Source organism: Podarcis liolepis (assembly GCF_965112155.1).
Source record: "Podarcis liolepis genome assembly, chromosome: 5".
Classification (NCBI taxonomy): domain Eukaryota; kingdom Metazoa; phylum Chordata; class Lepidosauria; order Squamata; family Lacertidae; genus Podarcis; species Podarcis liolepis.
Genome location: NC_139556.1, coordinates 98,633,996 through 98,653,583, shown reverse-complemented (window position 1 = coordinate 98,653,583; position 19,588 = coordinate 98,633,996). Strand labels below are relative to the sequence as shown.

At 49.0% G+C, this 19,588-nt stretch overlaps 1 protein-coding gene across 1 annotated transcript; it reads left to right on the top strand.

Annotated features, from left to right (window-relative positions):
• The first annotated feature begins 3,479 nt into the window (after window positions 1–3,479).
• On the top strand, window positions 3,480–18,240 carry LOC310707451 (phospholipid scramblase family member 5-like). Its single transcript, XM_083504661.1, has 7 exons — window positions 3,480–4,321; window positions 5,784–5,867; window positions 7,961–8,153; window positions 9,671–9,782; window positions 12,445–12,547; window positions 15,206–15,264; window positions 15,859–18,240. The coding sequence occupies exons 1-7, from the start codon at window positions 3,883–3,885 to the stop codon at window positions 15,883–15,885; spliced, it is 1,017 nt and encodes a 338-aa protein (XP_083360787.1). The 5' UTR covers window positions 3,480–3,882; the 3' UTR covers window positions 15,886–18,240.
• Window positions 18,241–19,588: the final 1,348 nt, after the last annotated feature.

Below are 19,588 nucleotides of genomic sequence, written 5' to 3'. Positions count from 1 at the left end.
TAAGATAGTTGTTTATTGTCTTGACATCTGGTGGGAGGGTGTTCCACAGGGCAGGTGCCACTACCGAGAAGGCCCTCTGCCTGGTTCCCTGTAACCTCACTTCTTGCAGTGAGGGAACCGCCAGGAGGCCCTCGGAGGTGGACCTCAGTGTCCAGGCTGAACGATGGGTGGGCTCCTTCAGGTATACTGGGCTGAGGCCGTTTAGGGCTTTCAAGGTCAGCACCAACACTTTGAATTGTGCTCAGAAACGTACTGGGAGCCATTGAAATCCTTTAGGACCAGTGTTATATGGTCTTGGTGGCCACTCCCAGTCACCAGTCTAGCTGCTGCATTCTGGATTAGTTGCAGTTTCCGGGTCACCTTCAAAGGTAGCCCCATGTAGAGAGAATGGCAGTAGTCCAAGCGAGAGATAACCAGAGCATGCACCACTCTGGCGAGACTGCTGCGGGCAGGGAGGGTCTCAGCCTGCGTACCAGATGGGGCTGGTAAACAGCTGCCCTGGACACAGAATTAACCCGCGCCTCCATGGACAGCTGTGAGTCCAAAATCAGTTGTATGTCCCTAGGTCCAGCTTTACTTCAAATGCTCTGTGTTTCTTTCTTGCCTGGGATGCGTCCTTAACCCGGATGCGATAAGAACACAAGGTGAGGCCTGCTATAGGAGCAAGGAGGGGCTGTGGTTCGTGGGCAGAGCACACTCTTGGACAGATCAAGGCCCGCAGCCCTGGCTTCCTTGTCCTCTGCATAGCTGTTTGCAGAGGCAGGAGAGACAAATTGCACTGCCGCTTGCTCCTTCAGTCCCCAGCTCCTGTTCCTCTCCAGTCAATAGCGAAAGACGATTAGCCATCTCTCAAACCCTGCTCCAGACCAATGAGAGGCCTCCTCCTTTTATCCCCGCACCCTGCAGTTAACGCCACTTCCCTCGCTTGGGCCCAAAGCTTATTCTCCCCGTTGCTCTATCTCGCTCCTGCAGCCCCCGACGTGGGCTCCTCAAACACGGCCATTTGGACAGGTTGGCGTTGCTGCTGTCAGAACAAGGCCCCGAGGCCAGAGCAGCTCTGTTTCCCGCTGCCCCCGTGCCGCTATATTGTCCTGGCCCCTCTCCAGGCCTTGTCAAAACAGCCGTCTCAGAGGCCCTCTCTGCGGATAACTCTTCCGAGGACCTGCCAAATCGCCTGCCTGCCGCTCCCCGGAGCTGTGGCAGGTGCAACAGGCCAGCAGCGGTAATGACAGCGAGCGAGCGAGAGGCAAAGAAAAGGGTTTAGATAAAGTCCCCGTCATTAATCCAGACTGATCCTGGGATTTGTTGCTCCCGCGTTCTTGAAAGGTGGGCTGCTGTCGTTTCCTGAGAGGGAAAGAGCGTTTAGAAACTGACAGTCTCTCTCTCTCTCTCGTGAAACAGTCTCCTTAAACTTTAACTGAGTTTCCTGCATTTGCAGGGGTCCCTACAATTCTATGAAACCACAGAATTCGCAGAGGGCAAGAAGGTGTTGTAGCCACGGGGGCTTCAGGACACGGACAATACAGCAGTGGCAACTGGTGACCACTGAGGCTGGTGGGGCGGCTAACAGAAGGCGGAGTCTGCTGGGGTAGGCGGAGCCCTAGATCATAGGAGGAGGAGCCAGCCAATCAAGGTTTTCCCTCCACCTTCCTTTTCAAAGACAGCGAGGGGAAGAAATTTAGATCAGTACACATTTAAAGACACATCTATCGGTTTTGTTGCCAAACAGTGTGGGAATAATAATAATAATTATTATTATTATTATTATTATTATTATTATTATTATTATTATTTATTTATATGCTGCCCATCTAACTGGGTGGCTTCCAGGGAATGAAAACATCAAGCACTGTAAAGCACCAAACATTAAAAACTTCCCTGTGCAGCGCTATACAAAGCAATCCGAAATGCACACTAATTGAATTTTGCAGTGCTTACAAAGATGCATATTATTACAAAAGTTGCACATTCTGAATCTCTGCCGAACAGTAGCAAAATTCCAGGGGGTTCCAGGCGCTCACCCAGGGTTGTGTTTCTGTTGGGAAGTTGAGGCACAGCAGAGGCTAGTGTCTTTAAGAAATATGGTTTATTTTACACATATTTACACCTAAAACCTTCAGTGCAGGGGGTACAGAACATTACGCTCCAAGAGTGTCTCTCATTGCACCTCCCAGAGCTTCAGGAAGGTTGGGTCCAACGCAGTGGTCAGTCATGGGCCCCGGTCTCCCTGTGCAGCCTCTTCCAGCCAGCGCTGCATGGACATCTCCCCAGTGCCTCCTTCTTGTTCCCAGAAACCTTCGCTATAATGTCATGAGAGGAAGAAAAACATCTCTCCGCCCACTTCCTACACACCATGCATAAATTTATACACCTCTAATGTCTCCTCTCACCTTTTCTCTAAATGGAAGAGCCCTAATTTTTGTAATCTTTCTTCATCCTTTCCTGCGCTATTTTTTGAGGGACATCCTGTGTTGTCAACATGGCTGGGAGCTGGGTTCCCCTTCCAACATGGTGGTTCCGGGGTTTGCTAAGGACTGGGACAAGATAAAGAGAACGGAGCCTAGAAAGCAGGGAGCAATGGAATGCATGGAATATGTGAGGATTCACCACCCCCACAAATAATACCTCCCCACCATCATAGACAAGCTGGAAGGTGTGCAGAGGAGGGCGACCAAGATGACCAAGGGTTTGGAAACCAAGCCTGATGAGGAACGGTTGAAGGAGTCAGTTATGTTTAGCCTGGAGAAGCTTATATGGGAGCTGTCTTCAAGTATCTCAAGGGCTGTCACATTGAAGATGGAGCAAGCTTGTTCTCTCCTGCTCGGGAGGGTAGGACTTGAACCAATGACTTCCAGTTACAAGAAAGGAGATTCCAATTAAACATTAGGAGCGTCTCCACCCCCATCGTTCTGCTTGGACACTGAGGTCCAGCACCGAGGGCCTTCTGGCGGTTCCCTCGCTGTGAGAAGCCAACTTACAGGGAACCAGGCAGAGGGCCTTCTTGGTGGTGGCGCCTGCCCTGTGGAACGCCCTCCCACCAGATGTCAAAGAGAAGAACAACTACCAGACTTTTAGAAGACATCTGAAGGCGCCCTGTTTGGGGAACCTTTAATGTTTAATAGGTTATTGTATTTTAATATTCTGTTGGAAGCCGCCCAGATGGGTGGGGTATAAATAATAAATTGTTGTTGTTGTTGTTATAAGAACTTTCTGGCTCAAAGAACTGTCTGACAGTGGCATGGACTGCCTTGTAAGGTGGTGGACTCTCCTTCATTTGTGGTTTTTAAAGAGAGGTTGGGTGGCCACCTGCCAGGGAGGCTTTAGCTGAGATCCCTGCATTTCAGAGGGTTAGACTAGATGACCCCCAGGGTCCCTTCCAGTTCTACAATTCCATGATCTCCCTGCCGGGGCAGACTTTGGTAATCTTTCATAATACGGCGCCTTGTGCGAGGCCAAAATGTAGTGCCTCAAAACAGATCTTCTGAGTTATGGATCTTCCCGATTTTGAGTACCCTTGGCACACTAGCCTGTGTGGTGGAACCGCCCACACTGCCCAAATCCGGTGCTGTCCCTACCTCTGGAAAGTTTCCTTTTGCCGTTCACGCCCTCTGCTAGCTGACCTCCTCATCTGATGCATATGCCCTTCTGCGCTCCAGTGACGCCATTGTCCCCGCACAACAGGGCAGATCCGGGTAGTTGGCATGGGAACACTAGGAGGAATGGGGATGGAGATTAGAGGCTGGGTTTGCTGGAGGTGGCAGTCTCTGTCCTAGGCTTGGCCAACCGTCTGGGTTTCTGCGGTCTGTGTTTCTTCTTTCCTTCTGCCTCCTCCTCCCTGGTCCGGCCGGGGCTGTTGCTTCCAGAGCCCCACGTCTCCTCGAGATGTCTGTGATAAACTCCCAGCCTTCCCCCTTTGGACACCTGACACGGGAGAGACACATTGAATCCGTGGCCAAGCCACTGAAGTGGGATGATGCCCCAGAGCTCCTGGCTGGGGAGGCATCTCAAGGCTGCACCAGTGACGTCTTGGCTACTGGGTCAGATTCAACACGGCTTCAGAGGCACCCCCTGCAGGTAGTCAACACATGGGGCATCAAGGGGTACAACTGCAGCACAGAGGCTTGGATGTGCTATGAAACAGCGCCCTCCAGAACAAAGTGCCAGGGTGCCCCGGATTTATCTCTGGTGCCACCAGCCTATAGAGGGGGTCAAGAAGGAGAGCTGGGTCCCTCACGGCACCGAGAGGCCGGCCCTCATCCTGGACTGCAGTTACTGGCCGGGGCCCAAGAGCTCTGCATCACCTCCAAAGCTGAGTGCCACGGTAAGGACCCATTCTGATGCCCAAGGAGACTCGAGCAGGGGGTGGGGGACTTGAAGGCCAGGGGGCGGGGCAAGTGGCCCTCCCGGCCACATTGTCTGGCCCTCGAGAGTCTCTCCTGGTCACACCCCTTCCCAAAGCCACACCCCTTACTGTCTCAGTGCTTTCAACTGGCTGAGATAGAATAATAGGGTAAAGCTAAAGGGTCTTTGAAATGTAGTCTTGCTTGCTTGCTTGCCTGGATGAAGATAGGTGTGTGTGTTTGTGTAGAAACCTATGGTTTGTGCATGGCTGGAATGTATCCTTCTGTACAAAGGCAAGAGTCACGCCCATTGCTCCACCTACTTTTGCCTGTGGCCCCACCCACTGCAGGCATGTGGCCCCCAGAGAGGAAATATGGACCTCAGATTGAAAAACTGAACCCTCGCCTAGAGTTAACGGTCACCGCCTGATAGGATGGCTTCCCTGTTTAAGCATTCCTTTATAGCATAGGGTTACCAGACGTCCCTGGTTCCCGGGGACAGTCCCTGGATTTGCAATCTGTCCCTGGACAAATTCTGTCCCCGGAATGTCCCTAGATTTGCAAAACTGTTCCCAGGAAACATGGCAGCAGCAGGCTCAGCATCCTGGTAGCGCAGTTGGCTCTATCTGGCTTCAGGAGCTACTTGGCGCTGTGGCGCCCACCATTTTTCCTGCACCACGGCAGCGAGCAGCTCCTGAAGCCAGCCAGAGCCCACTACCAGGCTGGCCCCTCCTGGGCAACGGTGCACCACTCACCCGTGACTCCCGAGCCTCCCCTGATCTGTCAAAACAAAGGGGGAAGGGGGAAGGAGATCGGGGAAGGCTCGGGAGTCACGGGCGAGTGGTGCACCATTGCCCAGTTTTTTTAAAAAAACTCTGCGAAAGGGTGTGAAAGAAGGGCGTTGCACCTTTATACAATATGCATGTGTGCTTGGGCCCAGGGTTTTTTGCCTCACCATCCCCACTACTGACTCCCTGTTGCTACTCAGCTTAAAAAAAAAAAAAAAGTGTCTCCGGATTCATTGAAAAAAATCTGGTAACCATATTATAGCAGGGATGCCAAAGGGAAATGACTGGGGGGGGTGTTGTCTTTCTCTGTCAGCAAATGCTCTGGGGGTGACCCCACAAGTCCGAAGGACATTTGTCCTGCAAAGCCTAGGATGACCGGCTCCTTGACCCTGAAAATGACTGACTTCAGAGCCCCCAGAAAGCCTGGCAAGGACTCAGAACTGCTGATTAATGTTTTCTAACACATTGTGTGAGCGCGAGAACGTGAGCAAGAACCTGGCTGTGGAATCAGGACAACGGTCCATTTAGCCCGGTATTCCGGCCCAGTCAGGAGAACTGCTGCCAGTCAGTGTCGGAAGTACTGAGTTAGATGGACCAATGGTCTGTCTCAGCCTAAGGTGGCTTCCGGTGTCTTTGTGCCCCCTTCTTGCTGCAGGACTTGTCAGCAGCTCCCAAAGAAGAAGCTACATCATCAGAGGCGCAGCTGGCGAAAGGGGACTCCTGCTGTTGGCCACTGAAGGTTAAGTACAGACTCTGAATTTCTGGGAGTTCCCACATCATCATCAGTATAGCATCTAGATCAAGGGAAGTAATAGTGCCACTGTATTCTGCTCTGGTCAGACCTCACCTGGAGTACTGTGTCCAGTTCTGGGCACCACAGTTCAAGAAGGACACTGACAAACTGGAACGTGTCCAGAGGAGGGCAACCAAAATGGTCAAAGGCCTGGAAATGATGCCTTATGAGGAACGGTTACGGGAGCTGGGCATGTTTAGCCTGGAGAAGAGGAGGTTAAGGGGTGATATGATAGCCATGTTCAAATATATAAAAGGATGTCACATAGAGGAGGGAGAAAGGTTGTTTTCTGCTGCTCCAGAGAAGCGGACACGGAGCAATGGATCCAAACTACAAGAAAGAAGATTCCACCTAAACATTAGGAAGAACTTCCTGACAGTAAGAGCTGTTTGACAGTGGAATTTGCTGCCAAGGAGTGTGGTGGAGTCTCCTTTTTTGCAGGTCTTTAAGCAGAGGCTTGACAACTATATGTCAGGAGTGCTCTGATGGTGTTTCCTGCTTGGCAGGGGGTTGGACTCGATGGCCCTTGTGGTCTCTTCCAACTCTATGATTCTATGATTCTATGATTCTATGATTCTATGATTCTATGATTCTATCAGAAAGAGACAGAGAGGAGGTTCAGCCCCAGGGCAAAGCAGCAGCAACAGCAGTAGTAATAGCAATGATAACAGTGTAGAATCATTGAATTGCAGAGTTGGGAGCCCAAGGGTCATCTAGTCCAACCCCCCTGCAATGCAGGAATCTCAGCCAGAGCATCCCTGACAGGTGGCCATCCAAGCTCTGCTTAAAAACCTCCAAGGAAGGAAAACCCGCCAGCTCTTGGGAGAGTCTGTTCCACTGTCGAACAGCTCTTACCGTCAGAAAGTTCTTCCTGAGTCTGAGTCAGAATCTTCTTCCTTGTAACTTGAAGCCATTTTCTTCAAGCAGGAGAAAACAGTAGTTGTAATAACAAATAATAATTTGCCTCAATCCTAGTATCATTCTGTTTATTGCCTGTGTCCATTTTGCAAGAGTTCATTCATAAATCCACCCCCCCTTTCTGTATTAATCAGTGGTTTATTTATTTTTTAAACAACCCTGCAAAAAATTATACTTAAATACCGGTAATGTTATGCCAAAATACAGACAACAACCACTACAGTTCTGGTATTTAATATTTTTATTGATTGTGTTAAAAAGTGCAAACATGACAAAGGAGAGAGAGAGAGAGAGAGAGAGAGAGAGAGAGAGAGAGAGAGAATGTAAACTATAAGCATCACAGCCCGGAAAGACATAAGTACAAAATTGCAGTGCAGGTCCAAATAAAGTATCTGTTCATACAAATATTCCCTTTACAAATAACAAAGATCTGTAACAGTAAATAAGGAGATGAAATAGAATGGATAATTATAATTATATGCAAGAAAAGAGGGTAAAATATGGAATGGGATGGGGGGGGAGTCTGAGGGCTTTGTATAATCCCAGTATTATATATATGGAAAATGTTTGGAGTGTATGGAAATAATGTTAACAAAAAAAAAAACTGCAAATAAAAAATTAAAAAAACAAAAAAACAAAGATATGTAAAAATATTCTCCTCCCATGAGTCCCATCATTACTGAGAATAAAGCATTGCTTTTTTCTGGGGGTACATAGGGGTACGCATACCCCTAAACATCTTGTGAATCTTCGTACTTTGGTGCATTTACCGTATTTATTTTTCCTGATTTGAGCTATAAAATGGTGGTTTTCTTGAGTCAAAATGAGAGTACCCTGAAACTTTTTTTTTTAAGCACTGGAATAAAGGTTCTGTAAAGTCTTAGGTGAGCCAGACGTTTGCAGGTAGGGGTGGCCCTGAGAGTTTGTGTGTCTCGATATTCATATAAGAAATCAGTACAATTCTGTCAGCAGCAGCACCAGCAGAGCCATCAGCTGAAAAGGCAACCAGCCTCTCGTGCCAACACATAGCAGTCCCTGCAGAACAGCACCCCCTTTGGGGCAGGAGGGGAATAGGCTCCATGCCTGAGCCGTGACCGTGCATCTCTCTCCTTCACTCTAAGAATGCAACAACTGCTGCTTTCACTTGTGTGGCCCTGCCCGCCCCTGCCACCTTTGCCTCCAAGATGAGGAAGGCCACGTCGTCCTGTGGCTCTGCAGACCTTTCCGACTGGGCCTCGGCTGTCTCCGTTGCTGCCAGATGGAGATGGTGGCTTTCACCGGCGATAACCAGCTTATCGGCACCGTGCGCCAGAGGTGTGTTTGTGTGTGTGTGTGTGTGCAGCCAGTTCAAACAAGGACGGCGGGAGGGTACAGAGGTGAGCGGTTCTCCATGCCATTGGAACATGCATGAGATGCCCAAATATTCTCGGCTTTTACATACCCCGAGCCTAACTTTTAAGGCAGCCCTGTTGCCTGCTAGGAAACATAATCCATCATAACCTGTACACTTCTTTGATGGGATCTATCTGCTTACCAGTCCCTGGGATCTGTCTCTTGGTCACACTCGAATTCAGGACGGTGGGGAATGTTCTCCCATCATCCTTGATTACTGTCCCATCTGGATCAGGGTGAGTCCAACAATATCTGGTGGTTCTGCTCTGATTTGAAAATCTGGGGCCACCCTTGGGCCTGATCCGGAAGCTCCAGCTGGAGCAAAACTCTGCAGCTGGACTGTTGATGGGGACAAACCATTCCAGCACATTAACCCGGTGCTCAAAAGCTTGCACTGGCTGCCCGTACGCCAGCAGGCAAGATTCAAGGCCCTGGACCAACTGAGTTCCTGGATACTTCCGGGACCGCCTGATCTCTTATGTTCTTTATTGATCTCTGAGGTTTACAGGTGATTCAATTTTAGGGGTCCCCCATGGCTCGGATAAGGAGATTTGCATTTGCTATTGTGGGTCCAGTTTTGTGGACTTCCCTTCTAGTTGATTTCTGAGAGGCAGGGGTGCTAACTTGAATAAAATATTGCAGGGGCCCAAATAAGCCCTGCCCTCAATCACATGATGCAATGCATACGCACCATTTGAATGGGAATGCACATCAGATTTGTGGGGGCCCGGCCCCCTCAAATATTTTATTATGCCTCCACGACCCCTAGGAGTTGACTCCTATGCTGACAAGACTCCTCCATTTTGAACTTCAGGCATTGCTGAAGACTATTTATTCCAGCAGGCTTTTAACCAAATTCAAATTTTAATCATTCTAACTCTTTTATTGCACAGTGGAACCTCGGTTTTCGAATGTAATGCATTCCGGAAGACCGTTCGACTTCCGAAATGTTCGAAAACCAAGGCACAATGGGCAGTCGGCAAAATCCATTGAGAAAATAGAAAAACACGCAGCGGAAACTGTTTGATTTCTGAGGCACGTTTGAAAAGGGAAGCAATTACTTCGGGTTTTTGGCGCTCGAAAACCGAAACGTTTGGCTTCCAAGATGCTTGAAAACCGAGGTTCCAGTGTACTGGGTCTTAGAGACCACTGTAAATTAAGCAGGATATAAATTATCAAAATATACCAATGAAATGAAATGTCTTGGGGTGTGGCTATGGACCTGAAAGGGTGGACCTTGTAGACAAGGCGAATCTCAGTTCCCCAGTTCTGCGTTATCGTCGACATTTGAACAAAGCAGTATGAACTGACCCCCTGTTGGAGGTGGGTGGGCTTCCTCTGTCCTGTTGGCTTGGAGATTTATCCCAATCCCCACCCCACAGCTGCTCCCCTCTACTGTCTCTGTGCCTCCCCCAAGACTCACCCACTGATGTGCTTAGGTGCAGCACCTTCTCCCATTTCCTGGAAGTCAGTGATGCCTGTGGCTTTGCCACCATGAAGATCTATGGCTCCTGCATTCCTAGACGGTGCTTCTCCGAACAGAAGTTCCAGGTAGGGAAAGAGGTCAAGGAGCCCATGACAGATGGGAAAGAAGGCATCTCGGAAGGGGGAAGTAAGTTTTGCTTTGTCAGAGAGATCAACACTCCTTCCAGGGTGGAAGGTGGTAGCCCAGGGATGGAAATAAATAATAATAATAATAATAATAATAATAATAATAATAATAATAAGCACCACAGAAATTTACCATGGGCCACAGGGTGCAGCTGAACTAGGTTCCACAATAAAGGATCCCATAATAAATTACACACACACACACAATAATAAAATAGTAATAATAGAGATTAATTATATGTACGTGTAAAAACAAGATTCAGCCATGCTGAACTTTATAAAGTAATTGTAAAAGACAATATTGAGTATGCCTTTCCAAATGTAGACATTTGCTTTCATACATTTTTTAACGTTAATGGTCACAAATTGCTCAGCTGAGTGTTCATTCTCTTAGCTGAAGTACAGTGGTACCTCGCAAGACGAATGCCTCGCAAGACAAAAAACTCGCTAGACGAAAGGTTTTTCCGTTTTTGATTTGCCTCGCAAGACGAATTTCCCTATGGGCTTGCTTCGCAAGACGAAAACGTCTCGCGACTTTGTTTTCTTTGTCTAAAAACAAATACATGTTTTGTTTATAAAGTTAATTTATTTTCCCTTCAATTTTTGAACTGCTCTTTACAGTATATGTGACTTTAAAGAGCAGTTAATAAACTGTTGTTGTACCAAATTTGGCTTTGTTTGGACTTTTTTTGACCATAGGAACGCATTAATTGATTTTCAATGCATTCCTATGGGATTTCGTGCTTCGCAAGACGAAAAATTAGCTAGACGACAAAAATTGCGGAACGAATTAATTTCGTCTTGCGGGGCACCACTGTATATTAAAAATCCTAACAGAACAGCTGTGCCACAAGGCAGGCTGGGTGCCTTATCTCTACTAAGCATAGAAACAGATGTGTGACATTAGGTTACTTATAAGGATCAGGTCAAAGAACTTCGCAATTACAAAAAGTAGGAGAATTTTTTTCATGTACAAAGTATACAGACATAAACAATATCTTCCATCTTACTGCAGGTTTCGTTTTGTTTCAAAAAGTAGGAAATTATTATACAGTTTATTATGGTTCATATTTTGAATTTTATATATATGGGGGCACCAGAATCCTTTCAGTGCTTATAAGGGTCTTAATCCGGCCCTGAGAAGGCCCAGCGGTGCTGTTGGAAATAAGCCACCACATCAACCTTTGCCAACCCGGTGCCCGCCAGATGTTGTAGTCCAAAACATCTTGAGGGCACCAGGTTGGCAAAGGCTGCCTGAAAGCAAGGGCAGGGAACACTCCATTCGCTCTCATTATCTTCCCAACGACACTTCATCATCACCACAGCTCCGCTGACTTGATGTGATCATTCACCCATGGATGACAGAGTGTCACTTCAATTCAAGAGCCCTGTGATCTTGCCATGGGCTGTTGACGCCTTTCAAAGTTAGCTCCACACCCTTGACTTGCTCCTTCAATGAAAGCCCGGCTGGAGCACCCTTGTCTCAAGAAGGGAGAGCCCAGGGTGCTTGCTCACAATGACATCATTGTGGGGAGATGGTTTGTAGGTCCGGCCCTACCGTTTGGCAAGGTCAGGCATCTGTCTCAGGCGGTACATAATGGGCAGTGGCACTGAGTTTTTGGAAGACAGAGCAGTCTTCCCACAGCTTTGAAAGCTAGCCTGCTTCCATCAGGTGTGGAGGACTTTCTCCCACTACCATTGCCAATGTGAGGGTCAGCAGCCATCTGAGGCATCTTGTTCTCTGCCTCAGGTAGCAAAGTGTCTTGGCTCCCAGCTCAGCACAGCTGTCAGGGGTTCAGGAGCAGAGGCAAGGGCAAGGGAGGAAACAGAGAGCGAGGGGGAGGAGGCAGAAGAAAAGATGAGTGATGACGACGACCCGAGATCTCCGAGTCTTTCCAGTGAATCAGAAGATTCACAGAAAGGAGCACCAGTGGCCAGGGCAAGGGGGGAGCCTAGGGGGACACCCCAGGAAGATAGAGCCAGAGGGGACTCAGAGGGGAGCAGTTGGAAATCGGGACCAGCGTCACCGCCAGAGAGCAGGGAAGAGGAAGGGCGCCAGGGATCAAGCGCTGGCAGCTCACAACAGGGGGGAGGGCACGAGTCAGGAGTGGCCACACCTCCATTGGGGAGCGAAGAAACGGTCAGACGGAAAGTGGAAGGTTGGGCGCGCGCGCCAAGTTCAAATGCACAGGAAAGTGGCGCAGTAGGCAGCCCGGAAAGGGAGCCAGGTCCTAAAGCCCGGCGCAAGGAGACAGGAGGGTCCGGAGGGTCGGCGTCAGAAGAATCCCGGAAGGAAGAGACCCCGGGGGGCAGAGGGACCCAGAGAAGAACAGTCAGGCGGAAAAGGTGGAGCAGGGCTAGGATATTAAGTTGGTGTACAAGGGGCGGAGACTCAGACGGAGCTTCGCCGATCTAACGCATAAGACGTAGAGTTGCACGCAGCAGCTTGAGAATGGAAACTGTAACTCAATAAAGACTTTTACTTAATGATCGCTGGCTAGCGTGATCCTCTGTGAGCTAGGATCTGGGAGCAGCTCTGACAGCAGCGTTCAAGGAAAGCTTCTCCCATGTTGATAATTGAGCATGACCTTTGCTCCTCCAGGTCCTCTCCTCCACTGACAGTGTAGTAGCCACTATTTGGAAGAAGTGGCCGGGATTCAAGGAGGAACGCAACATGGATCATGAGTCCTTTGGAGTGGACTTGGGTAGGAGAATTCCCGTCCTCTTTTGGGCAGAGCACAAAACATTGTGACCTGATTGTCAGCTGTGACATCTACTTGCTGTCTACCTATATTATGCTAATATTCTTTAAAAAATCAGAGTCCTTAGTTTAGCATTTGCAGAAGTGCTCAGGTTGCCTCTAAAATGTTGTTAGCATGCTAATGCGGCGAGGAGAGGGGAGAGAAGAAAGGGGAACACTTCTTACCTCTGATGCACAAACACGTATCACAGAAACAAAACACTGGAGGGAACTTTGTAGGGCAGAGATGGGGTAAAGGTAAAGGGACCCCTGACCATTAGGTCCAGTCGCAGACGACTCTGGGGTTGTGGTGCTTTACTGGCCGAGGGAGCCGGCGTACAGCTTCCGGGTCATGTGGCCAGCATGACTAAGCCGCTTCTGGCGAACCAGAGCAGCGCACGGAAACGCCATTTACCTTCCTGCCGGAGCGGTACCTATTTATCTACTTGCACTTTGACGTGCTTTCAAACTGCTAGGTGGGCAGGAGCAGGGACTGAGCTACAGGAGCTCACCCCGTCGCGGGGATTCAAACCGCCGTTCGGCAAGCCCTTGGCTCAGTGGTTTAACCCATAGCGCCACCCGCTGGGCATAATCAGGCAAGCCAGACCTCTCCATCTGGACCATGTGGCTGATTCAGGCAGGCTATGCCCACCTGCCGTACACGTGACACCTGGGGGGAGAAAAGTGAGGGTGGACTTTCTTCAAATGGAGCTTGTGGGTGCTGATGATTAGCTGTGCCTGCAAAGCCTCCTTGTGCAGAGGATTTTCCCACCTCTCCTCTGGCCCTGTGTCCCTCATGCAATTCCCAAATCAACGTCTTTGGGGGGGACACCCCACAACAAATTTAGGGGGTGCCCTTAGGCAAGGCATTTTTGCATGCCTGTTTCCACTAACACGTGTTTTAATGCACGCTTTACGTCTTTATACACAACGCTTGGCTGGAGAACTGTACTGCAAAATTCAGAGAAGTGCAAATGGTGGTGTTTCAGTTGGCATATTGATTCAGAAAGTGTTCACCTGTCGGATTCCCTCCCCTCTACATAGAAGTAAACCCCTTATTCAGTGGAGCTCAGTAGCAAGCAAGTGGGCAGTTTATGCCTGCTCCAGCTCCCCAGAGAGAATCCCCACATTCTGAGGTGCCCAGCCAATAGAGCATGAGACTCTTATTCTCAGCGTTGTGGGTTCGAGCCCCAGGTTAGGCAAAAGATTCTTGCATTGCAGGAGGTTGGACTAGATGGCCCTCGGGGTCCCTTCCAACTCTACAGTTTCTATGATTCAGCCACCTCACAGTTTTCTGCCTCTGTGACAGATTTCTCCTGTTATCCAAGCAGCAAAACTGACTCCAGCAAGGTCCTCTAGCCCAGCTCTTTGCTTTGAAGGATGTTGCCTTCCTCAGACTCTGATGGGTATTCCATTCCAATAGCAGGAGAGACATTCCCAGCTCTTATCCGTCAATCCTTTGATGCATGTCCACTCGCTCTTTGTCATCCAAATGCCTTTTGCTGGGCTTTGCTGTGTTCTTCATTTATGCTGCAGCACTCAGAAGCCAGCTTCGCGTAGCTCAGGGTCACTTACTCCTCTTGGGCAAAGGACTGGAGAAATTCGATTTCGCTTGTGCTTGTAAGGTCCTAATTCGCACTTCCAGAAACAACACACAAGCTTCAACAACAAAACAGGGCTGTCTTTCGAAATGCACACTTGTCTGAATATCACAATGAGTTCCTCTGGCCAAGTAATGCGTACCAAGACGCATAGGGTGTGCACAGAATGCATACATTGGTGAAGATAACATTTAAAATGTGCTATATTGGGAGAAATGGCTATGCAGAACGTATATATTGGGGAAAATTGCATAGGAATGTATATACATTAGGAGAGTTTTGCTGGTGGGGTTTAATGAGAATTTTAAAAAATAATGGAGACTGATTTGGAAATCTGGCAAATGTAACTTAAGACTGGGGAACTGAGAAACTGAGAACCGGCCTTCACTAGATAGGATTTGGCTGCAGGCTTTAACCTCCAAGGGAGAAAGTCGTCTGAGCTCTAGGTGATTTCCTTATGGGGAAAAAACATGCACAGGAGTGACTGTGAAAGTGGCAGAAGAGAGCTCTAAATTTCTACTAGACTGGGAGAAGGTGTGCAACCCTGGGAAAATGTAGAAGCCTCCATATTGTCAATCAGTATGGAAATGGGAGCGCTCGATTCCTAGCCTTGCACTGATAAAAAAGGAGAGAATTGCAACTCTTGAACCCAACAAAACACAAATGTTGGAAGTTGGAAGAGAGGTTTCTCTTCCCAGTGCTTAGAACCGACCCATTCCACAGCACAGCGAGACCAATTTCACACTTTGAAAACATTAGATCTAGCTCAATGCAGGCTCCCTCTTCAGAAGAAAGGCTCTTTGTGCATGCTCAGAGATAACTTCTACCTTTAACTTCACCCCACTCTTGAAAAAGATCCCCCCCCCCTGCTTCTCAGGGGCCAGGCCATCTGCACATGGTCAAAGCTATTGGAAAACAAAAGTTGGCCTTAGCAACCCCATCCCAGGAGTGAGCAGGGAAGTGTCCTTGGTGTGACAATATTCTATCCTCTTGTGAATAATACCCAGTTCTCTTTCCGGCAGTTGCAGCAGACCTGAGCAATGAGGAGAGGGCTTTGCTCCTGGCTGCAGCATTCCTGCTGGTAAGTGGTGAAGCTGCGGATCGTTGCCACTGTGTGTCCTCGGTGAGTCAGTATACCACCAAGGCAAAAACACTTGGGGGGCAAAGCAGAGTCAGTGAGGAGTGTGGCCCCCCAGAGACTTCTGAGAGCCAGGTGGAGAAGGCTAAGAGGGCAGCATCTAGAGACCCTGGGACTGAGGTTCTCTAGTCTGGATTCAAGTGTGTTATGATACTGGCTCTTTCCATAAATTTATTCCTTTAAACCCCTTTCCTAACAACAGGGAAGAAACTCCTGCATCGTCAGCCAAATATTGGCTATGGGTATGTATCTTCCTGACCCATCCTGCATGACAACAGGCTCATAGCGCTCTCTGCTGGCTGCCTTTTGCAGCCACAGATGGACAATGAGCACCTCCAAAAAAAGTATGCATGAGTCAAGAACAGCTTGGCACTTTTTTGCACTGACTCGCTTTCCCTTTTTCCCTGAGAACTGGACCCATGCTGGTCACCCTTCCCCAATGAAATGTGTATGCCCATTTATGTTACTCTAGCTCGTGCCTCTCGGTTTCTGACGAAACAGAAGACTGTGACCTCCTTTCTGTGTTTTGTTTCCCAGAACTTCATGTTCTTTGAAGTGAGCTGACGGGCGGCGCTAAGAGAAGACGGAAAGGAACTTTTGTGGCTCAACCCCGTTCTACACCCAGACTACTCCCAATTGCAACGTCTTGCCGTGGACAAGCTCCCACAGTGCCTCCGACTAAGAAGGGGGTGCGAACTTTGTACTGAAATGCCTGCACCTTTCACAGCTGCCTGGGATCCAGGCATCCAACAGGAGACGCTACAAGAGGAAGCCTCACCTACTAAAGGTCTGTGTGTCAGGCAGTTGTGAAAGGCCCAAGAGCCAGTGCAGAGAGAAAAAGGTTGGCAGCCCTGTCACAGAGGCACCCTGTTTCACTTTGGGGCAAGGACATTCGTCACCCCACCTTCTCCTTATGCAGAGGATGGCCACGGAATTATAGAATTGTCAAGTTGGAAGGGAACCCAAGGGTCATCTAGTCCAACCCCCCTGCAGCGTGGGAATCTTTTGCCCAAGGTGGGGCTCGAACCCACAACCCTGACATTTAGAGGCTTGTGCTCCAGTCTTGTGCATCCCAGAAGGTGATCTGCAATTCTTTAGCTGCAATTCCTGCTTTGCGGTGGGCTGGAATAAATGGCCCTTGGGCCCCTTTCAATTCTGCAATTCTATGACTTGATGCCAGTGGAGGCTGATGGTTCATGAGAGAGAATGGGGCAGTGCCCAATGAACCTGTTTGCCCTCACTCGGCCCCAACTCCCTGTTTACCTTGCTATTCAACCAGTCCAGGGAGTGGGGGCACTGCCTTTCTTCCCGTCTCAGAATTGCCCTTGTAGAGATCAGCAGGGAGGGAGAGAAGCAAGGAGACAAAACTGGAATGAGTTGGCTCTGCCTGTTCTTGGCTTTGGCGCCACCTGCTGTTGGGCTCCCTGCCATCCATCCTACTAGCCTCAATGGGCAGCATGAGCTGCCATTGCATTCGGCTCCTTGGAATTTCGAGCATGAAAACAAGATTCCTCGCAGAGCCCAGGAAAGGTGGATCAAGAGCCATGAGGCCAGAATTCAGCAATTTGCAGTCCCCATGTTCTCAGGCTTCTGGCACCAAGGGTTACTACTAAGCCTCCTTCTGGAGCTCCTTAGAAGCCATTTTGCAACATAAATGGCCTATAAGTTGTAATTAAAATAATGTTTAGCATGGTATCTGCTATTTGAGGATAGTTGGGTGGCTTTTAAAAACTTTTTCATGGTAGCTTTTGTTGCGTAAAATAATTTGTGCCTGATACTTGCTTCAGTCTTCAGCTTCTAGTGGGAGTTTTGTAGTTTTGAAATCTGCTTTATGTAACTTGTACATTGCCTAGAGAATCTTTATTAGGATGCGGCTAATAAATTTAAATGCACAGCATGTGAGGATTATGCTGCAAACCTTTTTGATGAAACTTGCTGATGAGTTTGTTTGGTGAAAATGTCCACTCAGACGGAAAGTGATGCTTCCTCAAAGAACTGACTTTGCTCGTGGCAATGTCAGCATGTAACCAAATCTGGTTGGCTAGGCAGCATCATGGCATAACCTCAGTGACATCACCAGGTAGCGAGATATGCTTTGCTGTGTGGTGTCATCATATAACCTCATTCGCCGCCTGACCTCCGACTGCCTGGAGTTTCCCTTGACTAATCGAGGAAGATGATGTAGGAATAAGAAGTTTGTTTGTGGTAGCAGCACGGAGGTTAAAAACGGCAGTGAGCCTCCTCAAAAGAAAAATAATCGTATATTGGGATGATGATTACTAGTCCCCAATCCTCTGGGATGGTAGCCGATTGATCTATGCTGGTGAACAAGGCAGCAAGCACTGGGGCCCTCCAATCAACATTGGCCTTAAGAAGCTCGGGTGAAATATTGTCTGCACCAGCAGCTTTGCTAGGTTTAAGAGACACTGAAGTTAAAAACAGCAGTGACTCATCAAAGGAAAAATAAACATTCACAGAGTTTATGATTTCGCCCCCAGTAAATGTTTTGGAAGTTAGCTACCTGCATGGGGGATGGCATGGAACTCAGGGCTGGCGTTATAAGTGGGATTTTTAAAAGGTGCATTTGGTCCTTGGCTGCTGCTCTCTGAGGATACCGAGTGTTGAAAGTTAGGCACTCTCCTGAGTTTTAGACGGAGGCCCTTTCCTATCCCCAAGATACAGCAACAGGAGGTGCCAACTTGGGCCTGCTTGTCATCGAGACAGCCAAGCTGCCAGGGCTGTACTGCTTCGGACTACCAGTGGGGACTTGCATGGCTGAATGCTCCTCCCATATAAAAAGGACCCGGCACAAAGAAAGCTGAGATGTCAGGGGGAAGCTAGGCTAGAACTCCTCTCCAACATCTAGGTTTACATCGTAATGGGCAGAGATGATGTTGTATGAACACGTGATTGTGTGAACCTGCACCAGCAGCCTGAAGTGGTACAGGCCGGGCAGAGGCTGCCCTCCCCAGTGACAACTGGGCCCAGGAGGACCTTCTGCATGCCAAACATGTGCTCTGCCATCAAGCTGCGCCTCCTCCCCAAAGTCGCCAGCGGACTGATCCATCCCCAGGGGCCCATTTTCACTCCAGGGGGGCTTGCGTTCCAGCTTTGTTACAGATGGGAGGAACCACCACCAAACATACTTCAGTGCTGCTTAAAAAATCAAAACAAAGAGGCAGCAAATTATTAAAGCGGTTCTGAATGGAAACCAGAGGGTGAGCAGAAAGAGAAAAAGACACCTCTGGACCCCATATTGTCATGGTAGGCGCTGCAGGGAGTCTGCGTTTTCAGATTGAACAGCAGGCCTCGTCTCTTAAAGCCGAGCTCACGAGCAGATGAAGCAACAGCAACTTGTTTGGCACACAGCTGGGACCTCGAGCGAGACTAAATCCTTAAGTGCCATCATTTGCGGAACAATTAAGGCAACATGGTGGGCAGGAAGCGGCATCTGGCGGCTTAAGCTCCCCTTCCGTGGGTATTTTGCTGGCTTACAGCGCCCAAGTGCGATTAGGATGGAAATCAAATCCCACTCCTGTAACCAATATCGGAAGCGGCAGGGGTCGCGTGTTTATCCGAATAATAAATGTCGAAATGCGGCGGCTGTGCCGACTCATGATCCCGTAAGTAGCAGAAAAACCACAAGCCGCGTCTAGATGGGATGCGATGTGCGCCTAGGAATGCAGATCGCCCCGTGGGAAGAGAACAGGGGGGCCTGGGCCAGAGGAGGAACCGACCCTGATGGTCGGAGGCAGCAATGCGTCTGAACGCCATTTGCTGGAAGCCACGGGAGGGGAGAGGGCTCTTGCGTTCTCACGTCCTGCTTGCGCGTTATCTGGCCGGCCCCTGCGAGAACAGGGTGCTGGATTGATCCAGCGGCCTCTTCTTAGGAAGGGCGAAATGGAAAGAGAAACACACCAGGGCTGAATGAAGACACACCAAGATTCTAGGTCATGTCAACATTCAGAGGAGGAGGCACCACACCATAGAAATAAAGAGAAAACAGTGCCCTCTTCTCTGCAAAGACAAAATGCACCTCTGTTGAAGGAGCTGCTAAACCACAGGCAGCCTCTCCAGCACTCCCTTCTGAAAATTTCTCATTTTTAAAAAGACCCCTCCCATAAATGCCCCCACTGTGAGGACTGTGGAGTTGTTCTCCGACACCCTAAAAAAAACAAATGACTCCCATAGGTCCTGAGCTATGACAATGATGTCGTGTCTTTTTCTTGTGGTCTTTGAGGTCCGATCCCGTCCCCCCCATCACCAC

What these genes read in the sequence shown, in the direction of transcription:
- LOC310707451 (XM_083504661.1), top strand. Translation starts at nt 3,883, where the DNA reads ATGTCTGTGATAAACTCCCAGCCTTCCCCCTTTGGACACCTGACACGG. An exon ending in ATCGGCACCGTGCGCCAGAG is followed by an intron (nt 8,154 to 9,670) that starts GTGTGTTTGTGT and finishes TGATGTGCTTAG; the next exon opens with GTGCAGCACCTTCTCCCATT. An exon ending in TCTCCGAACAGAAGTTCCAG is followed by an intron (nt 9,783 to 12,444) that starts GTAGGGAAAGAG and finishes TTGCTCCTCCAG; the next exon opens with GTCCTCTCCTCCACTGACAG.